General features: G+C 46.4%; 1 protein-coding gene across 4 annotated transcripts in view; it reads right to left on the bottom strand.

Annotated features, from left to right (window-relative positions):
• The window catches only part of NXPH1 (neurexophilin 1), a 165,816-nt gene extending 140,381 nt beyond the window's left edge, over positions 1 to 25,435 (bottom strand). Inside the window, exons 1-2 of one of the 4 annotated variants that reach the window (XM_080386765.1) lie at positions 17,465 to 25,435; positions 16,590 to 16,751 (exon numbers count right to left, since the gene is read on the bottom strand). In XM_080386765.1, the coding sequence (XP_080242891.1) occupies positions 16,590 to 16,643 (54 nt within the window). In that variant the 5' untranslated portion in view covers positions 16,644 to 16,751; positions 17,465 to 25,435. Of the gene's footprint in view, positions 1 to 8,705; positions 12,506 to 16,589 lie in introns of those variants that run through there. The other 3 variants (XM_080386766.1, XM_080386764.1, XM_080386763.1) reach the window with 3 other exon arrangements.
• Positions 25,436 to 25,671: the final 236 nt, after the last annotated feature.

Here is a 25,671-nt window from a genome sequence, read left to right as displayed (position 1 = left end):
ACTTTGAGCTTCTCCAAAGTATAATGTTAAAAAAAGCTCAAAAGATATTTATAGGATAACATCATTTTGGAAAGTACTGTCACTCAGAGCACCTAGGACGGTACATGTGTCTATAAATTATAGATGGTTCTGGTAGCAATGTCTATGATTAAGGTTGCCATAATAAGACCTTTTTTAAGTTGCTTATAAGTTTGCTGAACTATAACCACTTGGAGTAAAATTTTCCCTGCAAGGTGTATGCCTTGATATTTGTTTAGTCTTTGTCGAAAGTTTGACACAAAATGGTTTTGAGAACAAGATTACAGGAAAATACAGCTTGCTTTGAAAAAAAAAAAAACAACAAACAGTTCTTCTTTGAGAAGTCCTAATGTTGCTTTTTTGGAGAAAGAAAAACCTTTGAAATGTGGTAGGGCACGGCCTTTTTGTTAGGTATGTAATTTTTACAGTTCCTGAAATGCCCATTCAAAGCCAGTCTAGTTTGTTGGGTGTTTTTAATCTCAAGACTTAACTGCTTCTTCCCAGAAGTACCTCCATTTTTACAGCTAAAAATCCCTAATATTCTTTATATTCCTCAACCTTCAGAGCTATTTGCGTGGAATAACCTATACAGGCTTCAGCTCAGCAAAACAGAGTTCGCTTTCTTCAGCCCATAGAGCTAGACACACCAATCCTTGCTCCTGATGCCCTGGACCAAGTAAGATGCTGGAGCCACGTTCTCCCACCCTTTTACTGACAGTTCCTGCTGGTGCGCTGAGGATGAAAAGGCAGCTAGACATAGAGCATGCAGTAGTTTGTTGATAGATTTTTATGGGGAGTCATAGGTACAAATCATTAAACAAACCCAATTATAAGCTAAAAAATAATGGACAGGGAGTGAGGGTAGCAGCCTCCAAACTGGTAACTTATTTCAAGCTAACAGTATATACCCACAGCTAGCCATGAGTATTGCTCTTATGGGAAAAATGAAATTCTTCAGGATCTTGGGCACCCAGCAGCTTTCTAGAAATAATTAATAAACTGTACTACAACAGACTAACAGGGATTTTAAATTGTAAGGGCAAGTATTGTACTTGGATGCAGCAGTGAAGATAAAGGAGATCAAGCAAGCAGATTAAGAACAGGAAAGTACAAGATTGCTTACGTTTAGTATTAGCAATTTTGGAAGATCCTCCAGGCCACACCCAGAAGGTACCTGCAACTACCAAAATAAAATGCTCACTCTCTCTCTGTCCCAAGGACCTGCTGGAGCTCATAACCTGGAACTTGATACCCACATATCCCTGCTGGGAGAGGTTTTCTGAAAGCATAATTCACAGAAGCTCCTAAACTGTCCAAACTAAGCCACCAAAGGAAGGCAAGGAATTAACTTAAACACGTTCTGACATTTCCGAGGCATAAACTGCTCCTAGAACTAGGCACCGTATTTTACTCTTGCCAATATGCCCAGTGCATAGATTTGATGAGGCAACATAGTTTCATCTTTCTGGTTCAAGAATTTCTTTCACATCAGAATAAAGCTTTTTTTTCTGCTATAGGGCTCTCAAAATCAGAAGTCCTTCCACTATGAATGAACTCATATGCATAAGGTCAAAGAGCAAGAGAGAAAGACAATACTACAAACGTCACAGAATTTACCTACTAGGAGACCCTGTTTCCTGAATGAAGGAGTACCTGTGTGTATTAAACAAAACAGAGTAAGATCAACAAACAAAATCAAGAAAATTCCCCAGCTTATTCCACTGGGAGGTGGTTAAAGCAATTACCTCAGAACTGTGAGGTTTGGGTTCACATTTTCTGAAGCAGAGAAAGAAACTGAATCTCTTAAATCCATAGCAAGGGCTTCAGCCACTGTGCTGATGAGAAAAACATGGGTGGGGGACAAAGGAAATGGAGAGTGGAAAAGTCCTGTGACCCTGCCATATTTTTGTAAGGCTAGGGTGTTACAGACCCAGCTAGAACTACATGGTCAGCACCATCCTATTTTTTGCTTTCATGTGCCTCTATGAGCCAAGAGCACGATTACTAGAGAAGTTATGATATTTTAGACTGCAGTGCTGGCATTTAAGCTCAAAAATAACCCACAAGTCTAACTATCACAGCTGATACTAATTCTATTGTAAGTGATAGCTCAATGTGAGGTGCAGTCATTTATCTGGGAGCAGAGCTTAGCTACATGCTGCTAGCTTCTCACAGCTGACCAACAGGATGCTTGAATGTGTGACTGAGGCTGACAGCTGAGCCCAGGACGTTCAAAACAAGATTGCTATGGTCTGACTTATACCAGCCATGGACAAGGTACCAAGCAGTGAGGGCATGCACACTGAAAAATGTCCAAAGATGGTATTCAGACTGTCATGAATTGAATTCATCACACTAAAGAAAGCCAGAGCTTGAATGGAAGGTTGATGTAAAGTAATTATTAAGTAACTGAATATGAAGTAGTTAACCAATTAAAGTTAGAAGCTGCAATACAAAACAACAAAGATGAAGAATAAAGAATATTGCATGTAAGAGAAACTTTATGCACAGTCATTTCATTGGACATTGCAATGTTTCTTTACTGTGCTCAATGGCAGTAATATTGTATGAGGAAAAAAAAAAAAAACAACAAAACCCTAAGTGACAAGTTCAGCCCTGAACCAAGCCTGTGACTGAAGTCAGAGTCTTAGGTTTGCGGGTAACACTGACTCAGTCACCAATGTGTTGTGCTGCACATGAGGCTGTGTAAACAATTCTTAAGTAGCCAAGAATGAAATAGAGGTCCAGGTTGAGAGGGAAACAGACTTTTGTAGAAATAGACATCAAAGGAGAAGACTGTGAAAGATAGGCAATTGGAACAGGGTGAATCTTTATTCAGATTCTGCTTTCTTTGAGAATTTGCAAAGGAATTTGCTCTGGGATTGCTTTTGGATTCCTGTACTTATTGCTATGCAACTTCAGTGAGTCATTCATATTTTAGAGCCAAGAAGATTTCATTACAGATGAACTAATAACATGCCATTCCCAACATTCCCTGCCATTCCTAACAAATCCTCTAGCAAAAGCAGAGATGACCATAACAAACATTCCTTAGGTACAAAACAGATTAAACCATGTGATTTTTTAAAAAGGTAGTTCCCATATCATGTTTACTTATCATGAAAACAAACAAAAGAGCATAACCTCAAGTTTATTTTTATAACCTTTGGAGGTCACTTTTATGCTGACACTTCTGCTAAGAATTCTCTACCTAAGCAATGATATATTTACCATCCTTAAATAACCTGAAAAATAATTCCTTTGTCGAAGAGAACTATCTCAATTAAAAAAAGTAGTTGAGTCTTTTTCCTGTCAGGGTATCTTTATGACATCTTTAGCTTCCTAAATGCATACTCAGAAGGCATTGGAAACTAGGATAAATTTATCAATGTAATTTCAGTTGGGTAGACCTTTTCCATCCCCACTGGGCATATTTATTGGAATCTGACTGTAGCTGGTCACATTATTAATGGCAAACAATTTATTTGATTAATTTACCCTGCATTTCTGTTCAGGAAATAGCCTCTCCCATTTTGATTTCTGCTTTTTTTTTTTTTTCCATAAGCATTCAGTGAATATTTTCAGCATATTTTATTATGAAATTTGTTTGGAAACTCTTTGCTTCATCTATGATTATTTCTTTACTGGAGATGGTGTGACTTGAAATCTTCAGTTAGTATTGCCTTTGTTCCACTAACTGACTCTGCCACTCTAAGTGCAGTATCAGAAACACTTCTGATGTCTTTAGTGAACATCTAGCATTATGTTTGAAGCACTGACTTACCAAGGGATGCACAAATACATATGGAAACAATCCTTCCCTAAACACTCATCAGACGAACCAAGTTTACACAGGTGTATGTTGAAAAATGAAAATAAAAGGACAAGAATACAGGAGAATTGAAAGCTTCTGAGAAGTGAGAACTTTTATAGGTGGATCCTCACGCTATTATCCCAACTCATTTCAAGTGACTCCCCTGTTTTTCTGTGATGCGTTTTCCCAGCATAGAATGGTCCTTTATCCATTACTCCAACCACCACATCATCAGCTGCAGCTACATCAAGACAGAAAGGGTGACATGGACCATGGACCATGGGAGTTGCAAGTAGTCTTTAAAATGAGAATTGTGGGATGTAGAAGCAATGAGTTTGCTATTTTTACAGAAGTTATTAACTAAATACACTCTAAGCAGCCTTTTCTAAACATGCTGAAGAGGCAATTATTCTAAACATTCCTACAGTCTTTGAGGTCCTAACAAAAAAACAGGGCAGAGAAAATTCCTAGAATTCAGGGATTAATCTTACATCAATCATGCAAGGTCAACCATACCCAAAGAGGGTTAAGTGGAAATACTGTCTTAGACTCAGTCTAATTTCCTCATTAATATGCAAAGAAAAAACCTTCCAGAGCAGCCCCCTAGAACCATCATGTTCCCACCAATGAACAACTTTTCCTAATGAATACGTGAGCACATATGTTTCTCATTACCTGAAGTGTTTTACCGGTCAGGAGGTTAAAAACTTTCCATAAGCAATGGAAATGTATTTATTTATGTGCAAATTTAGGGAACGTAAAATATGTGAGCAAAATTGAGGCAGGGACCTGTTCAGCTAGCTGAATTTTAGCCTGAATCAACAGGCTAGCGAAGTCACAGCTCCACCTGTTGAGCTAAAGCAAATCATCCACCTATAACGTCTGGCAGCACAGATTCTTTTTTTAGCCAGACATAGATGACTAACACTGTGCCACTTGGATAAAACACAACATAGAAGTTGAGGGACAAATCATGCAGTCATTACTCTGGGTGAAGGAGTGCTGCAGCCATTGAGCCATTCTGCCAGAGAGCAAAAGGACCTGGATCAAAAGGAAGGGTCTCACGGCAGACCAAAGACAGGACAACATTCTTCTGGGTAAATTTACTAAAGCATACAGCAATGACAGAAATAATGCTAGAAATGAAAGTGTATAGAGCCCACTCAGCTCTTTTTAATTTTGCAGGAGACTTAAGTTGCTCCAACCAAAGGCTATGAATGCCACATAGCCATACACACATGTTCTCTCACATTTATTATAATGCTTACTTCTCCCTTCCTATGCTAGCTATGAATAGCCAATTCACACAAAGCAACTCAAGCTAAAATGTAATGATACATCATTCTCAACCACCTGATAAAAATGGGAATATTTATCAAGCTAAGGACACCATTTTATAACCAGAGGAACGAATGCCAAAGTTCTCCTCAGTCTGAAAGGTCTTGAATCAACATGCACGTTTCCTGTGGACTGGTAAGTAAGGGTACATTTTTTGTTTCACATGGTCACAAAGGTAAAAAAAAATCTGGAGGGGTCTGCAAAAAATGTACATCAGTAGAAATTTGACTTCAAATCTAGAGCACAGATACAACACTGCATACAGGCCACAGATATGCCACCATTTGCATCTCTCTGTAATTCCAGAAAACAGTAAGTGGTGGTGCCTGAATACTTCAATAACACGTTTACTAAAACCAAGAAAGACAAATCAATTATCTATTTGAAAATGCAGACTATTTCTTCAGAAGCTGAATCAGTAGTCAGAATAAGTCACAAATCGTGATTTCAAAGATTCAGAATTAAGCAAAAAATATTTATTAACTAATAATTAATGGATAATTGTTTATTATCCAATAATAATAAAGAAAATATGTTTAGGCTAAGGGATGGCAGGTAGTGTAATGCTTGGTTATCGGCATAATACTGTAATAAATCCTAAATAGCCCAGAGGTAAATTCAGCAAAAATATTACTTTGCACATTTATAATGATTTAAGTATGTGATCTTTTCTGGCATGGAAGAAGAACATTTTATATCCTAAAAACAGAAATGCAAAAAGCATAAATGCATTCACTTTCTTATGGTCCTGCTTCAGTAAAGTACTGAAACCTATATGAATCTCCTGACTTCAGTTAGACTTGTGTTTTGCTTCTAAACAGAAGTTACAAAGCACTGGCATCTACTCTGAAGTGTTTGCTACAACCCCACAATTTCAGAATATTCTATAAATTGTGAAGCAGCACTCACACCTCCTCTAATGTGCTTAGTCACACATTTCCATATTCATTTGGATTGCATTACACTGATAGACTGAACCATATCATTACAATCTGCTAATCCACCCAATAACTTTTCCAAGATCCACACTCTGCTCTAGCTAACAGATATTCTGTGCATTTAAGATGCAAACACAAACTGTGTTCTGATACATTTATAATTCTGTGGGATAGTATCCTATTGCAATTACTAGTGCTAGTAGAGCTGCTCACAGGGGAAGGAGGGACACAGCTAGAGGTACCCCCATTTGATTCAGCAGAAAGAAGCTGAAGATACAGGAGATGGTTCACACAGACCACTGTCTGATCAAGGGCCAAACAATGTCATTTCTTACTCGCTCCAAGTGACCACTCAGAGAAGTGGCTCCACTGAAATGGAGGAAATCCTTCGTGCAAGTAACTATTCAAAATCCCAACATTTTATAATTCAGATATTAGAAAGTAGTGTTACTAAAGGGTCATACTTTTGAACCTCTGTTTGCAACATGTACTACACTACCATCTACTACAAGCAAGCCAATTAAGCAAATGGAATTTTTTGTGGAAGCAGGGAGAAGGAATATAAAATTGTGTGCCTTGTTAAGGTAATATTCATTACAAATGAAGGCAGCAGGATGGAGCCCATCTTATTTATTGGTGAAGGTTTTGATGTACTATTTATTATGCACATCTTTTATGTCACATCTCTGTGTTTGTAATCCTTATTTCCCTGTTCTTTAAGGATCTGTTCACTCAGCAACTGTCCTCCATAAAACTACAGCATTATTGCTATGCTTTAGCTAGCAAAATTGCTTACAAAATATTCTTAAGGTGCAAAGCATTCCCCATATAAACATAAAGAAAAAACTCTGTATGTAATACAGAGTAGCTGCAGAAAGTGACAACAGAAATTACTCTAAATTAGAGTCAAATTACAGACTAACATTCCGATTTTAAACAGACCACTATTTTACAATATTGCTATTGACAGTGCAACAACCATGAGGACACAGCTTTAATATTATTCCTATTTTAAGTCCATATCTTCTTTTGCAAGACCTCAAATGCTATGAATGAGATTGTAAATATAAAAAGCAGTCCATTAATTTTATACAAGCATTTTTATATACCTGAAGGCCTATGACAACATTTTTTGACAAAATAGCCTAGCAGAAGAATTGTTTTTCAAAAGTTCAATCAAGACTGGCTTATAAAAATGACTGTGCAGATAAATATTACGGTACAGGTGATCTGAACTATCCATAACAGAAATTCCATTAGTTAAATTTTTTTAAGACCTGCCAATTACATTTTCAATTGAAAGTGGCATTGGAATAATGACAAGCAATTCTCGGTGATAGAAATGGTCTACTTAATCTTCGAGAGGAGACAAAATCTGTTGTCCTCGCACAAGTAAACCATTGATTTATATAGGAATCCTATCTTGTGTAACACTGCAGAATCAGACCCATCGGATCTGCTGTACAGGAGCCTTTGTTTTTCAGTAGTGTTCTCAATATATGGCTAAAGCGTGTCTTCTTTTTTTTCTTTTTCCTTTCACTTAGTGGCTCATATGCACCTCTAAGACAAATGCAGGAAATACGGTGACAGCTGAAAATTAACTCCCACATAATGCAGGGCTGACATGGGGGGGGGCAGGGGCGGGGGGGCAAGACATACTAGTCATTAATCAAAGACATGCTAGTCACCAATCATTTCCATTTGTATTGTTACTTATGTTATTTCTAGCATAGGTATGCAGTATCAGGCAGAAGCACTATACGCATAGGGATCCAGATCCAAAACTACCGGAATTATTAGAAATTAACTCTGAGTTTAGTGATTTCTGGATCAAAGCTTCAGATGTTCTAACTAGGAAGGTAAGTAGCATCTTCTGGGTTTCAACTGAGGATACTGTATTGGTTAGATTTTAAGTGACTCTCTGCTTTTCTTTCTAAATAAATAACATAATTAAAATATATATTTTATATATACCTATCAAATATTATAATAACAGGTGTTTCCGAGAACTGAGGGTACTAGATCACTTATTTCCTGGTATTATTTTGGCTGTCAGCTCTGCTGCTAAAAGGAGTCTGCTGACCCTAGGGATCCTGTTCAGCTATCACCAAAGTTTAAGGAAATAAACAAGAAAATAACATAAGTGTATTTTACTTATCAGTTTTTCAAAAGGTCAGCAAAATAAAACAAAACAAGCAAAAAAACAAAGAGCAATCACAAGTGCACACAATAAGAAACAATCAGGTTACACACACAAAGAAACAACCACGTTCTTCACTCTTTAGCTTTTCCATTAAGTCTGGATTAGAAAATGAAATTTGAGGAAAATAGGGCACAAGTATCATTATCATTTGGTGGGCTCCCAGAAAGCAAAAAAGCCTAATTTACCCCCCTTCAACAATCTGCAGATGTGAAAAGAGCAGATTATCTTCCCATGCACTGGTTCCATCACTGAAGTGAGAAACAGATTAACAGGAGAGGTGACACCCCAGAGGACACTAGCAAAACTACCATGTGAACAGACAGGACAGAGACCAACTAGTGGACAAAACATTTCACAGCAGACACAGGGAGCAAGGAAGAAAATATTACTAAACCTCTGCTTGGAGAGGAAAAGACAGGGCGCCTGAAGAGATGGATGCAGTGTGCAAGGCAGATGAACGTCCCTGAGACATTTGTCACTAGCTGGACTGCGAGACACTGACATTAATGAGGGTGGCATTTGGAAGATAAAAGCAGTATCTCTGAAGCAGACAATACAGTTTCCAGGCACCATGCACGGAGACATGGTGTAATCAAAAGGGACTGGAAAATGTCTAGCAAAAGCATCACAATCGCTACCAATATTCACGGGAGAATATGGATCAGGAATAAATGTCTTATGGTTTTGTCTGGAGGGCTGGTGGGGATTGTGGGTTGATTTTCCCCTCAGCTCAGCTCAATTCCCATCACATTCCTTTATTGAAGGACTCTCCATCAGTCATCCACTTATACCTGCCTTGCCAAAAGTCAGTGTTTCATTGACAAGTGCTTTTCAGGCAGCAGACCTCTGGAAGACAGCTCTGTCAATAGTGAGTGGGAATTTACAGGGGTGGAGGTACTTGCCTGCGATTATCTCCTCTTGAAAGCAAGGAGGGAGGTGGGAGATAGCCTCAGCACTGGCTGCCAGGACACAAGCAAGTGAAGGAAGCAAGATCTGGCTGCCTCTCACAGTTGCCTCAGGGTGCCACTACCCCAAAGATGACATCAGCTATGTCTGAGAACCACTCCTGCCATGACCCACAGCATAGAAAGCGTCATTAATTAATCACTCCCTGCTCTCACGTCTCAGTGTCAGCCATGTCCCATAGCTCATTTTGACTCCAGTGCTCTCGGGTGCCTTTGCTCTCTCTCCAAAAGGAGAAGCCGTTGCTGTCCCGGGATAGAATGAGACAAAGCCGAGCATCCCAGAACAGCCTTCCTGATCCCCAGACTCCTCCTGCCAAGGATCCAAGATGACAAAATCCAAGATCCATCCCTGTTCCCCTCCACACTCACGCATTGTCCCTCTGGTCAGTTTTACCCCAGAAAATAAAGCAGCTGCTTCGCCATTAAAGGAAAGCCAGTCAGCTTCGATCTGCTCCTTCCTTCAGCAACACTGACGCAGGCAGCCAAACGACAAGTTCGGAGCGGGTTGTGGGCGATGCGTGAGCAGCGGTGGCCCCGAGCAGTGACTCGCCTGGGACAGGCCGTCTGTGACAGGCGCGTTCCGAGGCCGGCGCGGTGCCCGGCGCGGCTGGGGCTGCCCGGGCGGGAGCGGGGCGGTGGGGCCGGGCGCTGTCCGCGGTGCTGGCGCCGCTGCCGGCCCGCCCGGAGCTCCCCGAGGTGCTGCAGGGCGCGGGGGGGGGGGGGGGGGGGGGGGGCGGCCGGGGGGAGCGCCAGCCCTGGCCGGTAGCGGAGTAGGGCACCTCAAAGCCAGCCTTGTCCCAGTCCCTTTGCAAGCCCTCGTCCGCTCTCCCCGCAGCGCTTGCACTAGCCTCCCGCGGCTCGAAAGGTTCACCATCTCCGGCGGGGAGGGGGAAACATGCTTTAAAAAAAAAAAAAAAAAAAAAGCACATGGACTAATTGTGCATTGAAGAAAGTTTTAGACGCCGATCCGGTAACGGACAGGAAAATGGGAACCCAAACTAACCCGACATGTGATAAGGACAAGCTCTTTCTGCTTCCTCTTTAATGCTGCCTGCAGGGAGCGCAGCTCCACGTGTGAAGGTGCCCATGTCCCCGTCCTGTTGCAGAGTACCGAGCACCTCCCGGCTGCCCTTCAACACCGTCTCTCTCCACTCTTCGGTTTAAAAATTGAAAGAGAACGGGGAAGTGGTAGAAGCAAGCTGACTGAATCCCTCTTTTAATCACAAACAAGCCCAACAAGATGGATTCTGGGAAAAGTAGCTGTATTCGTAAACAGCGACCGGTTTCACAGTAGTTAAAGTACAACTGAAAGGCCTCTCACGAAGTCAATTCTTATGTAGATGAGGCGACTTAACAGCTTTTCTCTCTCTTCGCGGGCTCAGTGAATTTCTAATTTGCCCAAAGAAGCCCTAGAGGAATGAGGAAGAAAGGGCGGGCATATTGGGATTGCTAGGCGTTACAGAGCTACCGTGCTCTGGATTGTCGCCTGGACATGCACTGAAAATGAGAGGATCCAACGCCACTGCTTCAGCCGAGTTATTTCTCTTGACCTTCGGCTTTGTCCATCCAGGCTGAGAAAACTTCCTGCAATGAGCATCGCCCCTGCTCTCTGCCAGACACACAACTTTGGTCTTTTTAGGTCGCAGAAAGGGAAAGAGGATGAGAGGCGATTTCCCCTCCAGAAGGGGACCCAAGGGCACCCGCGGAAGTTTAAACAACAGACAGAGAAACGTAGGGTTAAACAATAAACTAGGAAATATGCTGTCCTGTTGAACAGAAAGCAGTTTCCACAGCATTGAGAACCCGCCAATATATATCATATCAATAAAAAGGAGCTCTTCGAAAGCTTGCATAGTAATTGAGATTGGAGATCTTTTTTGATATGGGTTGGCATTTCCTCATATCAATCTGACAGAGCCAACTCAGGAAATTGCTGGTAATATTCATCTGGGGAGCACTTTCATTAAACGTAATTCATTCGACTTTCACAATAAATTGAGTGACATCCTTACAGCAGAACCTTTTTATCCTTGATGAAGTGCTTGCCAGCCTTTGGTTTTCCACTTTACTGTCACATTTCTTAAAGCAGAATCGTCAACATGTCAATCTGCTGCACGAAAAAAAATGCTAAAGCTGTATTTACAAAGCACCCAGAAGGTGGTTTAATGCTGACTTACAAGAAGAGCGAGCTGGGTGTTAAACTATCTGATAAATTGCAGCATAACTTCACCCAAACCCAGTCGGGAGAACAGAAGCCAATCCTGTGGAGGGAAGGATGGCTCACACATGCATTTTCTCCAAGTGCTGGCTATTCCAAGCAATTGGTTTCTTAACCTGCTTCACCGCACTTTCCAAGACGACTGGGAAATTGGCTTTTTGTTAATTAAAATGGCGGTTTAGAGATGCAGGGAAATATTAAAGAGCTTAAAATGGATACCTCTAGGTACCGACTTGGAAGATTTGGCTAGTCAAAGAGAGGCGGGGATATTGGATTATATTCACGTGCCTCCCTAAAAGGTGAAATCTGTTCCAGACCGCTTTCTTCAGCGATTTAAGAAATTAAAATAGTGTGTACTAAGCACCGGGAAAAAGACATTTCAGTGCGAGGAAACGCCTTCTTAAACTCCTAGCACAGGTCCCTGCTGGTTAAGAAGGAAGGAAGGAAGGAAGGAAGGAAGAAAGGAAGGAAGGAAGGAAGGAAAAGAATGCACCATCCTCCACTTAACAGAAAAACCTCCAGCGCTGATAAATTTGTTTCCCTCATACGAAATCCGAGTCCGGTTGCTATTCCCGTGCCTTACCTTCCGAAAGGGTAATTATTCCCCCTACACCACTGCGAAAGCGCCTCTCAAACTCCTTTAGAAAGAGGGAGCGGGATCGTCTTAAAGCTACGTAAACTCTCTCGCACAAAAAGCCACTTGTCTTCCCGGGCGCCAAGTCCCCTGCCCCCCTCCCCGCCTTCGACGTCAGGCTCCAAATCGCAAGAAATCCCTTACGGGGGGAGGGGGGGGGCAATACCAGAGAGCTTTCAGCACCAACTGCCTCTGAGCAAATACTGTGGGTGGTGATTATGACAGGACAATGCCTTCTTTCTCTCTTCTTTTTTGTTTTCCTTTATCTTTGTTTATCTTTGCTGCCTATAGAGAGAGGTTTGTGGGTTTGTGTTTTGAGTTGATGGGTTTTTTTTCCCTCCCGTGACAAAGTAGGTCACAATCAGCAACTATCTTTAAAAAGAAAGGGGGGGGGGGGGGGGGGGGGGGGGAACGAACAACTTATCTTCGTCGGCATGTGATACCTCTTCACGTTCTTCCATTAACCCGGGTGAAATGACCGCAAACAGTGCGACAGAGAGCGAAAATTAAATGTACACAAACTCCGGAGCCACTAACCCCCTGTTTACCTCCCTCAGTCAACACCGTAGCAAGTGTGCCACCGCTGAGGACAATTTTAAACTTCTGTTATTCACAACATTTTTGCAGGAGAGCTCGGCTCGGCTCTCAGAAGGCCTCCGAACTGCAGTGACGGTGTGGAACAGACCTTAAAATCCCAGCCTGGCACGGGGAGGAGTTTAGCAGGCTGTTTTCCTTGAAAACGCTCTGCCAAAGCCACCGCCCTGTAAAACAAGGTGCCCCGGGACCCCGCAGCCGCACCGCTCTGACAAAGAGCCGCGCAGAGAGGCCCCCCCCGCGCGAAACAACCTGCCCGCAGCCGTCGTCGGGGCGGGAAAAATCACCCCTCCGTTTGCTTTTGCGCTGCTTTAATTCTGCACGGAGTTAAAACGCTCTGCCAGCCAGCTCTGGTGTACACCCAGATTTACACACCCACCGGGGCAGGAATACTTTGCTGGGAAAAGACGACAAGCTGCGGGGGGCTGGGGCGGAATCCTTACTCTAGCAGCATACAAAGCAAAACTCGGACTGGTTTTAGTTCCGTACCCGCTACTCCGAGTAAGGAGTACCTAAGTAATGAGCCGAAGTCTCTCCAAGCCGGGGTGATCCCAGCAAAACCGGTGCACTCCTTGCCTGTACCGTGCGGGAAGTTGCCCCTTGAGCAAGCGAAGGCAGAGCCTGTGAACGGGCCGGGGGGTGAAATCCTGCATCGTGCCTGCCGGCGCCCGGGGCTGCCGGGGGTGCGCAGGGCCCGGCTGGCGGCCGGCGAGCGGCGGGACGGTGCGGGAGCCCGGAGCCGTCGGAAGGTGCCGGCCAGCGGCCCGCCGGCCCCTGCCTCACGCAGGGGCTCTTTGGCAGCCGGCACGGAAAGGATCTGCCTGCTCCTTCGGGACCGTGCTTGACCTGTCCCAGTGAGAAATAACGAGTTAGGAGCCTTGCTGTCTTTGCCAGTAGCCCGCGCGTTTTGTAGTCGCAGGTTACTTCCACCCAGGAAAAAAAGAAAGAAATGAAAAGAAACGGCCTGGCGGTTTATTGTCCTGTGGTGTCAGACTGCAAATTCACCGGCAACTAGGCGGCATTAAACGAGAAGGTTTCCATTAAGGGAAACCCTTAATGTAAAACCCCGGTGCCCTTATGAACAGAGCTCAAACCTGAAAGAGTCTACGATCTCCGGGTGTTTTTTTCTTTCCCGGTATTTGCACTCTTCCTTAATGACGATTGCGAGCTCGGCACGGCACCGTTAGTTAAGAAAACATTGCCATCAGAATAAGACTGAGAAGCTTTCAAAAGTACAGCGGTGAAATGAGCCTCGTGGCAAATAAGAAGACCGAGTGTAGCCGTTTGAACACTTTCTGCAGCTCTCTACATGTAAAGAAAGAAAATAACCTTTATAGGTTAACTCCTAATTCTACCAAGTAAGTACAAAGGTATCCACTTAGGCCAAAGGAAATGCACTTCCATTGCAAATCAAATGTAACACTTTCAATACACTACACAGCTCGAAACAAGGAGAAAACGCATGTCTCGCAGAGGCTAACTGATGATCTTATCGATAAACATAATACGGTGAATCGTCTCTACCCTAGCAAAATTCCTACTCGTTCTGGTCGGCTGTGACCTCTATAAATTTCAGTCAATAAGGCTGGACGGCACACGGTTCTACTGAAAAGGGGGAGAAAAGCAGAAGCACTTTTCCCCCAAGATTTCATTAGGAAGGGGTTTAACTTGGGGGACAGGGAAGGGGGGGGGGGGCAGTGGTTTGCTGTGTGAAGAGAAATTACAAACCAGCGAGTGTCTGTAAATGAGTAACTTGGAGGCAGCCCAGCCTGGCTGCGGCTGTTCACTGCCCCCCAGCACCGCCTGGCTCAGGCGCAGGGGAAGGAAACACGAGACACCCCCACCCCCACCGCCCATCAGTAACCCCTCTCAAAAAGGATTTTTTAACAAACTCGATAGGGAGCTGGTTGTGCTGCCGCTTCATTTGCCCTTCCTAACAGGTTGGCTACTGAGAATTTAATTCGTAATTGAAACTGCTCTAGTCCACACAGGGTGACGCGCACACTCGGAGAGGCACAACAAAGTGCTGCACCTGGCTGGTTTGTGGCACCACATTAAAGCTTAATCAAAACTTCATGCTTCGATGCTTATAAACAGTTTATTATCACGCGATGGCCTAATGCAAACTTTCAGAGTCACTCCCGAAATACGGAGAAGAGGGAGAGATTGGCATAAACGTGGAAGTACCGACTCAGAAGAATTGGGTTAGACAGGGAAATTCCTTTGGATCCCCCCCGAGTGTTTTGGCAGGAGACACAGCCTAGCCGAAGAGAGTGTCCCCTCCCCCTAGCTTGTCTTTTATTCACGATTTTTTTGGGTGGTTTTATTATTACTATTATATTTCTCATTGTTTCGAAAGAAACTGGAAAATCGGCTCCTTTACTCTGCAATGCCAAGCCCTCGGAAAAAAAAAAAAAAAAAAGAAAGAAAGAAAAAAAAAAAAGAGGCATTCAGGTAATGAAGTCTGTAACTAAACGGTAATTGAATCAGCATAATTTGCACACTGAATGGTTTTCAAATGCTCCCAGTTTACAATTAAAGGAGAATTAATGCGCTTGTTGTTCAGACTGCAGCGCATTAGAATAAATCCAGCACTGTTGTTGTAATGAGTCGAGAGCAGTTTAACTGCCAGCAAACACATTCAAAATTTAACACGACGTATCGATCTCGCTCCGGCTTTTTGATAGATTATTTCACACGCGCTTTCCTGCCCGGTCCCCCCACCCCCGGCTATAAAATTGGCGGGGAGGAGAGAGGCCCACGGCAGACGCGGCTCGGCCCGGCCCGGCGAGGGCAGGGGCCCCAGGCGGGAGGCACGGCGGCCGGGCCGGGCGGGCGGGCGGGCGGGCGCAGGGAGCCCCGGGCGGGCGCAGGGAGCCCCGGGCGGGCGGGAGCCCCGGCGGAGCGCGGCAGCGGGAGGCACGCGCCGCCCCGCCTGCCCCCGGCCCGGCCCGGCCCGCTCGGGGATTGGCTGCCCCGCGCTCCGCCGCGCCGCGCTGCCCCGCAGCGCCCCCAGGTGGCGCGTCCGCGGTGGCGCAGGGAGCGGCGGCACAGGCAGCAGCCGGCGGCCGCGGAGCCGGGGCCGGGGCCGAGGCGTCGCCTCCCCCTGTGCGGGCGCCGGGGCGCTTCACTCGGCGGCGCTCCCGGAAAAGGGGCTTTTCCCTCACCCCGCCGCCACGGGGACGGTCTCTCGCCAAGCGTGTGCCTGTCTAACGCCTCGCAGGCGAGCGAGCGTACGGGCTGCAAAGGAGCAGCCTGCCTTGTTTTGTTCCTTGCGATCGCAGGGGGATTAAAGTGTGCGCTGAAGGAGATAACGGCGCTGTTTACTCGTGTTCCCCCGGTAATCTGAAAGGAGCTTTGCTAGGGAAGTCAATGACACTTCACGCGGAAAACACTAGCTGTGCTCGTCACCGAGTGCCCGCACGCCTGTGCCGCGCCGTCCGTAGTGCCACCCCGGGGGGGTCCCCTCCGGAGGGGCTCCCGCCCTCGGGAGGGAGCACAGGGCGAGAAGTTGCCTCCGGCTCACAGCCCGGGCGGGCGCGCCCGCGGCGGCACTCCGGTGGCCCTGCAGGCACCGGGGCACCCTGCCCGGGAGCCCTCGGCCCCGCTCCCGCCCGGCGGCGCTCCCCTTCCCCGCGGAGCAGAAGTTACGGGTCTGCCCCCCCTGCCCCGCACCCCGCTGAGCCCTCCCGGCTGAGCCCTGCGCCCGCCCGCCCCGGCCGCGGCCCGACCCCGGGAGGACGGGGCAGGGCTGGCTGCGGGGCGCCGGCAGTTGGCGTGAGTTTGCTCGTTCTCCAGCAGGCTGGTGCCCTCCTCCCAGCCGAGCTCCCCCCTCCCTGGCCCGTGCGAGGGGCCGGGGGCACTCACCAGGTAGAGGGTGGGCTGCAGCAGAAGGACCGCGTACCAGTACACAGCCTGCATCCTCGCCGCTCAAACTTCCCCCGTGCTGCCTTCGCTGCCTCTTTGTTCCTTCCAGAACATAGATCCACCTGACATCCACTTTACAGAACAAGCAGAGCTCTCACCAGCCTAGGCAAAAATGAAATTATACACCCCATGACCACAAGACAAGGTTAGGCTTGAGACAAGGGGAGAAGAGAGGTGTGTAGGGAAGGAGGGGGGGGGGGGGGGCGGGAGGGAAGGAGGAGATGGGGTGTGTGGATGGATGGGGGTGGGGGAAACAAAAAACGATTAAAATCGAGTTAATCCAGCGTCAGAGCAAAGTGATCGCACGGTCCGGGCTGGCTGCAGAGCGCCTGTAGGCAGCGCTCCCCGGCGCCCGGTCCTTTTACTGGGCGGGAGAGCCCCGTGGTGTGGGCTGGGACGGCCCGGGGGTGCCGCCGCCAGCCCTGCCCGCCTGCCTGCGCGCCCTCGGTGAGCACCGGGCGGCAGCCGCGCGCCGCTTGGCCGCGGAGCCCCGGCATCGCGCCGGAGAGCGGAGCGGCGCCGAAGCGGGGAGCAGGGGCAGGAGACGCTGGGATCGGGGCTCCGGCTGCGCCCGGGCGCTTCGAGCCGAGGAGACGAGCTTCGCCTCCGGGACGCGCGGGCAGGCTCTGCGTAACCCCACCAGCACCCACCTCCCTCCGCCGCTCCTGGGGCGCGCTGCGCCTCGCCCCGGGCCGGCACCCCGCCCCGGGCGCCCCGACGGGCGCGGACCCCCACCCCCGACCCCAGCCCTCCTCCGCCCCCGTGCCCTGCGGGCGGCCCCGCCGCCGCGGGGGGGCCGCGGCGGGGATACGTACGGCGTGGGGGGTCCGACGGCTGCCGGGGCTCCGCGGGGCGCTCCATGGGCGAGCCTAGAGGGGCTGAGCGCCGCGGCGCAGCCCGCCGCCCCTGCGCATCTCCTCGCCGCGTTCCGCACCGAGGTGTCCCGCGGCCGCTGTGCATCCGGCGCAGGCACTGTCAGGGCGGCGGGGCGGCTGGCAGGCTCTCCCCCCCTCGCCTCCCCTTCTCCGCACACGGCCGCGCTCCGGCTGCGCCGAGCAGGACACTTACGGGAGAAGGGAGCTGCCCGGGCTGCCCGCTCGCCTTCGGCGGGGGGCGCGGGCAGGAGCGGCGGCTCCGGCGCTCCGGGGCGTCCAGGGCGATTTGTCTCTATTAAAAATGACTTATTGGCGAGGGAGCGGCGAGCGCCTGCTATTTAACTTCAGATAAAATCTATCTGCAAAGACCTTGGCCGATCATCTTAAAATAAAGCGCCGGAGCCGAGCACTGTCCGAGCCTCACTGCTTGGGGAGAGAGAAAGAGCAGTGGAAGGGGGAGGGGGGGTGGGGTGGGCTTGCTTGGCGAGGGGGGAAGGGAGGAGGGGAGAAAAGGGGAGTTTAGCGGCGTCCCATCCTCTCCTCTGAGCGGGGTGATGAATTAGAGCCCTCCCCGGGAGGCGCGAGCTGCCTTGCTCTGCCTGCCCTGCCCGCGCCGCCTGCCTTCTTGCCTGCCCTGTCTGTGCCGCCTTCCCTGCCCGCGCTGCTTGTCCTGCCCGCGCCGCCGCCTGCCGCCGCCGGGGTGCCGGCGCTGCCCGCCTCGCTGCCCGCGCTGCCGCCCGGGGCACAGCGCCTTTCCCTCTCCGCCCGCCCGCGGGAGCTGCCCGCCCGGCGCCGGGAAGCAGCCTGGGAGAGCCCTTCTTTCCTCTTTCTTTCATTTTAGTTTTTTCACCTTCCTCAGGGGTGTCCCGTGCAACGGCAGCGGTGCTTAGCCTGGGAAGGCAGCGGGCGCCCGCCAGCCAGGCACTGAGGTGGTGGGGTCTTGGAGCGGAGCTGCGGGACGGCTGCGGGGGCCAAGCCCTGGGATTAAAGCGTTGCTTGTCATCCGCAAGCAGGAACCTGTGGCTGGACAGCCCCTCGGAGAGAAGCTGGAAAGCTCATCCCTGCCCAGTGCTGTGGCTAATCCCGCCAGCTGTCATGCAAAGGGAAAGGTCTCATCGACCTTGTTTTCCTCCTTCTTTACAAGGAGTCCTGTGGGGTTTTCCCTGCCCTCTTCCATCCCCCAAACCAGTGTGACATTGGGACAGGGTGACGGGGAGGATACCAACAGCACAGGGTAGCCTTACCAGATGCCCAGCCTCGATAGCAAAATTCAGATTTATCACCTCCCAAAGGGGAACCAAGAAGCAAGCCAGCATGCTGTAGAGAGAGGGAAATCAGAGAGAAAAAAGAGGACTTCAGCTGTCCTGCCAAATCCTTGCTTCTTCTCTCAGAGCATGTCCTGGTAATTAATATCTGCAATCTGAGGTTTCCGTACAAAGCTGTAAAATACTGTTTTAATTTTGGGGGTCTGAGTTTGGAACACTGTAATAGAAGTGGAGTGGGGAAAGGAGTGGGAAGGTAATGGGTACGCTTTGAAAGAGCCGCACCAGAGCCTCCCCCATGGCCATTTCTGCTTCAAACACCTGGAAGATGGACACCTCCATATGTCTCCAGCACCATCGCTCTGCTAGACATGTGGAATGTTCGCGTCACAGCTTTGAACAGAAGCGTGCTGCCTGCGAGGAATCATATTGTCATCCTGCCCCTCCAGACAGCCTCTGCATTACAGTGCAGGCTAAAGCTGCCTAGGGACTTCTGTTTCAAATGGGTAACAAAAAATTACAGCTGACTTTTCCCTTTCAACTCCCTCCTTCATATCTCTTCCACTCTTAAATTCCCCATAAGTCAGGGGCTTTGTCCATGCTTAGTAATCAATCGAGAGATGATAGATAGATAGACAGACAGACAAACAGATAGATAGATAGACAGATGGATGTTGCTCTTTTTGCATGGAACAAACTTGCCACAAGCTGCGTGGAACATACCGATGCTTTTTGCAATACGCTGCTGTTTAGACCCAGCATGGTTACTCTTCCATGAGATATGAGATTGCCAGGTTAATAAGGAGCAGGAAGAACAAACGCAAAGTCTGTCAGATTTCAGTGGGTCACATTCCCGAGAAAGACAATTTCTTCAAGAAGGAACAATCTCTTCAAGAAGGAATGATTCAACTCTACAGTCTGTGTAACTTGATCTGGCTTCTCCAAGGTCGGCTCACTAATGTCTTCATATTGGAGGTGACAAGGAAGAAGTCCTTGGACAATTAATCCTTCAGCTGGTCAAACAGAAGGCCCTCCCAGTCTTTCTCATCCGGATCCTTATATCTCATTTAGGGGAGCACTGTGGAGGAACTCCTGGCTCCATTGGAATTGCAAGCATGGCTCCTCTTTATTTCAGCCCACTAGAATTTCCTCGCCCTGTAAATTCAACAAGGTCTTCTATGAGCAGCCCAGTCTGTATGATATCTACTCAAGTTGTCAGCAGGCTCTTGAGACAAAGTTCTTACAGACAGATGAACACGTTTTCTGTCAGGTTGGGATTGATTCAAGGCCCCATTGGCTTCACTGAGGTCTTCTTTGCTCTTCAGCTGACCTCCTTAGCCAAAGGCCACGGGGACAAACTCCCAGTTTGAACTGAGCTTTCCTTCAGAAATGCTGTTTGGACTCCTCCTTCCCTCCATTGTGACTCCAGAAGAAAGGAGCCAGAAGCTTCTAGGAGCCTGAACTGTTTTTTTCATTAAAAAAAAAAAAAAAAAAAGGAAAAAAAAAGAAAGAAAGAACAGCAGGCTCCAAAGTACTCCAGCTGTGAACATGTGACACTTTTTCAAAGGGAATGCAATGTTTACAAAAATTTGACATTTAGTTTTTTTGGACACATTCTTTTGACTTTTATCTGATTCTGTAATATTGGTACAGCAGCTTAAGTGGAGTATTAGATTTTTAAAAGTGAATTTTCATTTCAACCATTCAGATGCTGTTTGTAATCTTTAACAATAAGGTCCCCAGCAAGGCAGTGTCAGCTAGTGCGGTTTTAAAGAATCACAAATTCCAGGTTTACTAATGGACTTTAAAAAGGGCCAATTAGACTTTAAAATGAAATTGGACTATTTTTAAAGTTTTGAAATACATTTTAACGTTTAGACATCTTCCCTGTTATTGTGAAGATAGCTTCCTGGCTTGTAGAACTGAAAGGGTCACAAGCAGAAAATCCAAAGACAATGGCAAGTGATTAATAATTGCTACAGGTTCCAACAGAAGATGGGCACATGATTTAACTGCTTGAGGCACTAGAAGAAAATACAATGTTGACAAATGCCAAATGACTGTGCTAAACTGACTGCACAATGCAGCTATTCTGCCTAAACATGGGTGGTCATGTATGAAATAAAAATAGTATATAGATCTGAATCCCATGTTATACTATTCATATAGGTCATGTTTCTTATTTTGGAAATACTGCTTGGAAAAAAGCAAGTAAAGCAAAGAAGGCAAAGGTGGGCCAGAGAACAATGAAATCTATTCAAAATGTGAAGAGGGGAAGGGATAAGAAGAGAGGGTCTGATGAATTAATGATTGGCAATATGAAGAACATTTCAGTAAGATTATTTACGTGAGTGATAGGAGGCATCTGGCCTGTACACTGTACAGTACATATGTAGCGCATATGCAGCTCCAGTATCTCATCTATATGCATGTTGAAGTACTATTGAATTCAACTGGAGTTGTATACGCACTACAATGACAGATTATGGCCTTCACAGCTCTTCTATATTTGTACTATCCCGTGTGCAGGCCAGATGCCTCCTATCACTCACGTAAATAATCTTACTGAAATGTTCTTCATATTGCCAACCATTAATTCATCAGACCTCTTCTTATCCCTTCCCCTCTTCACATTTTAAATAGATTTCTTTTGTTTCAAGGAAATCTTCATGTTTGAACAGACTGTTTTTATGGTTAGTATAAATACTACAAACAGAGTCCCTTGTCACATTTTATTTCCATTCTTTCAAAGTCAGAATATGATTATATGTACCATTCATATTCCTAAATATAAAATATCTCCATGAGACTTTTAATTTTATTACATTGATTTCTGCCTACTTACAGTCAAAGACATGCCATGAAGTGGTGTTACTCTGTATTCCATATAGAAAAAACAGAGGAGATTTCCAACCACTTCGAGAGAAATGCCTTGAATTCATGGTGTTCTTAATTATTTCTTCTGCCACTAAGTCATGAAGACTCACATGATGTTGGGGTGAGATGTGACGTTCAGCATCAAAGAAGACTACAATGCGATGTGCAAACAGCAGCGTCTGGATCACTTAGTGCTTCCGTGATACAACACAGGCAAGCCTACAGGCTTCACTAGACTTACTCCAGGTGATGTGCAGTGTGCACATGTATGCTCGGGGTTTTCCCCAAAATACTTGAGATGAGGTGAGACACAAATTATTGCCTGTATGAATAAAATGTATAGTCAAGTTTATCTACAGGATTTTCTCATTAATAATGCCTTTAAATCCAGGGGTGGGGGGGAATCGCAAGATCACAAGTATAGGTAAAATAATTTTCTAAAGTTCTTCACATAGGGAGCATCTTTTCTAACATAATATGTATGATAGAGATTTGTGTTTGCATTCCACATGTATTTCATCCATTAGATCTTGGCAACTTTCTACAGTGGCAATACGGAAAATAGAAGAGTTGTAATAATACCTATACGAAAAGAAAAGAAAAAAAAAAAGAAAAAAAAGGAACTTCAAGTAATGGACGGAATCTGTACTGAATCTGTACACTGTCCAAAAAATACCACAACTTGGGTGAGTTTCCTGAAGACATAATTAGATTTCAAAAATAGTGTAGGACTAAGTGAATTTCTTAATTAAAATCTAATTATTAGAATACTTCATAACAGCTACTGTAAGGATTATTAGCTGACAGCAATACTTGTTGAAATAATAAAACTTGATAACAAAAGTTTTTTTTAAATCTCTGTATATATGGTTTTTAATTGCAAAATAACAAAATGTATATAATGTCAGCTGGGAAGGCTTTATCAAAGAGAGGTAAAATATGGAAGTTAATTGTATTGAAGAAGAATTGATGTGGGAGAGAGTCCGCAAGGCTAGTTGTCTTCTCTTTCTGTATGATGGCAAGGAAGAAAGCAGGGAAGTCCCCAAAGGCTTCTTGGACTGCCTGCAGAGCTGGAGGAAGGAAGGATGCTCGTTGCCCAGGGCACCATCAAAGCAGCTGGTTTGGGGCTCCTGGGATCACATTGCTCTTCAAGGCTTGGACCAGAAAGCTGCACAAACCCTGAGCATTCAGGGCAGAAGGCCAGTCCATGGAGAATGAAGAATAATGGCAAACTTCTGCCTGAAAGCCTGCTAGGGTAGGACACTCTGGCTTTACGTCACAGGTGCCAAAACACCACCATGTAGCTGAAACTTCTGAAGCAGCATAGTCAGCTTTTCTCCATTCACTGTATCGTAAGCAGGAATAAACTCCCTGACATAGCATTACTGTTGCTGAAAGGAGATGTCCTAGTGTCTTCCCCTCTGCCATTTTTTCTCGTTCATACTGTATTGGTTGTCAATGCTCAACAGCAGTGCTGGGCTGACAGTCTTGAAGACAAAATGTACTTGTCACTCTACAGAGCGGCTGCAGCAGAAGCCAGGCAAGGCAGACAGCAGGCTGCACCACCAGCTGGCCTCTCCTTGTGCTGGAGTGGTCACATCAAAGGCTCTGAGGGCAGCTCCTTCCACACGCCTCTTCATCCTTTGGGCTTCGTGCCAAGCACATTAGAGCAAGGCCAACAGGCAGTGATGCTGGGTCTGCTGCTACACGCTCTCCTGTTCGTGGGGAACTGGGCTGGGGCTACAGCTTTTATGCACTGCAATGAAGAGCCTCAGAGCTCTGCTGACACCATGAAGGGAAGTACAGGTGGTGAATGATTGGAATTGCTGGCGTCCAAAAGGAAGCTTATTCTCTTTGAAGAAAGCAGCTGATAAAGGGATAAACAATCTTAGTTAGAACAACAGCCTGAGAGCTGAGCTCAGACACCAGACTTTTCATGCCAAATAGCATTGCCACTGGCTGTAGCTAAGAAGAAATGGGCTCCTTGGTGAGTCTTTGGTGAGATATGTGGAGCTCTGTACCTTTTCAGATTGCTTTTACTTCATGGTGGGGTTATAAACTACCTACTACACTGATTTTGCTAGGAGCTCAGTGAGTAGCAGAACCTGAGCGAGGGAGATATTTTAACCTTTCATAATAACATGACTTAGTATCATTTTTCCTACAAGGCAAAATGAGCTATTGGGAAACAACTCAGAAACAACTCTGCCTTTTGTGGTTTAGACCCATAAATTTGGGTGGCCAGTCTGTTCCTCTTCAAACAAATGAAAGTTTTGAGGCTTCCTTCAAACGAGGTGGAACTAAGCCTCTGTGAGAAGTCTCATATGGATACCTCTTGCAATGACAAGAATTTTATAGACAGGTCTTGTCTACATCCCTCTCTATTATATGATTTAACGTAGCCAGGTGTTAAGGCCAGCTAGGAATATCTTTAAAACTATTCAAGGCTGTTTGCACTTCAGAATCAGGATTTAAAATCGCAGGTATGGTAATTAGGGCTAAAAAGGCCACAACAGGTTTTATGTTTTGTTATCTAGAGGAGATTCTCTTAGCCATAGGTATAAAGGACAACCTTTAGTCAGACATCAGCCCCCTCAAACGGACGGCATCTTGCTGCTTTACGCAGCTACGAACCTGCTTCAATATTTTCAGTATTGAGAGGATAAAAAAGAAATGTGAAAATATGGGAAGGAGCTATATACTTTGTAAGACCAAGTCAAAATGTGTCAAATTTCACCTGTAATAGCAATAAAATAGTTAATTCCTTTTGCTTACCAAAACCTACATCTGGTATTAAAACAAAGAGATGTTCTGGACCAGAATAGTGTGATATCATTGTTAGAAATGGACAAATCTTGGAAGAACTTTCACCTTTGATGAAAATCTGAAATAGGTTTTCATCTTTACAAGGGAAGAGAAAGCTTCAGGCAACATATCAAAGAAATTACAGAGAAAATGAAATTCCCACTTTTGCATGCAGTTGCTGCTCAGGTATGAATACTCGGCTACAAAAAGAGAGACAGCTGTCAGGATCACCAGTATTAATGGATACATGTTTAAAAACAAAGGGATGTCAATTCGTTCAGTTACTTCATTGTGCCGTTGCAATAGCTGTACCACACACAGATGCATTTCCATTTTACTCTTGAGAAAACTTTACTAAAAATCGCTGGGAAGTGAAGCCAAAAATAAGAAGAAAGAGAAATAACCAATTCCCACGGTTTACAACAGCGAATGTAAAAAATCGTGCTTTCTCTGTCAAAGTTATTTGCGGGGGGGAGGCCGCAATTACACCGATTATAACAATCTTCCAGTGCCACCTTGTGGCTCAGCGTAATACTGCAACATGCAGACAACATTGCACTTCGCATTCGCCAGGCATACGCAAGCCATTATGCATGCAGCAGTCCATAAAGTTAAGATAACAAACTGAGAGCAGGAAGAGAGTTTTTCATCTTATATATTGAACAACTTTCTGTCCCTGTGTCATAGTTTAACCCCAGGTGGCAACTAAGCCCCACACAGCCGCTCGCTCCCTCCCTCCTGGTGGGATGGGGGAGAGAATCGAAGTGAGAAAACTCATGGGCTGAGATAAAGACAGTTTAATAGGTAAAGCAAAAGTAATGCACGCAAGCAAAGCAAAACAAGGAATTCATTCACTGCTCCCCATGGGCAGGCAGGGGTTCAGCCATCCCCAGGAAAGCCGGGCTCCGTCACATGTAATGGTGACTTGGGGAGACAAACCCCATCACTCCAAACGTCCCCCCCCTTCCTTCTTCTTCCCCCAGCTTTACATGCCGAGCAGACGCCATACGGTATGGGATATCCCTTTGCTCAGCTGGGGTCACCTGTCCCGGCCGTGTCCCCTCCCAGCCCCTGTGCCCCCCCAGCCCACCCACCGGTGGGTGGGGTGAGGAGCAGAGAAGCCCCCGGCTCTGTGTGAGCGCTGCTCAGCAGGGACTGGAACATCCCTGAATTACCAACCCTGTTTCCAGCCCAAATCCAAAA

Source organism: Falco punctatus (genome assembly GCF_963210335.1).
Source record: "Falco punctatus genome assembly, chromosome: 4".
Classification (NCBI taxonomy): domain Eukaryota; kingdom Metazoa; phylum Chordata; class Aves; order Falconiformes; family Falconidae; genus Falco; species Falco punctatus.
The sequence above is the reverse complement of the archived record's forward strand: the minus strand, read 5'-3'. Positions and strand labels throughout refer to the sequence as shown.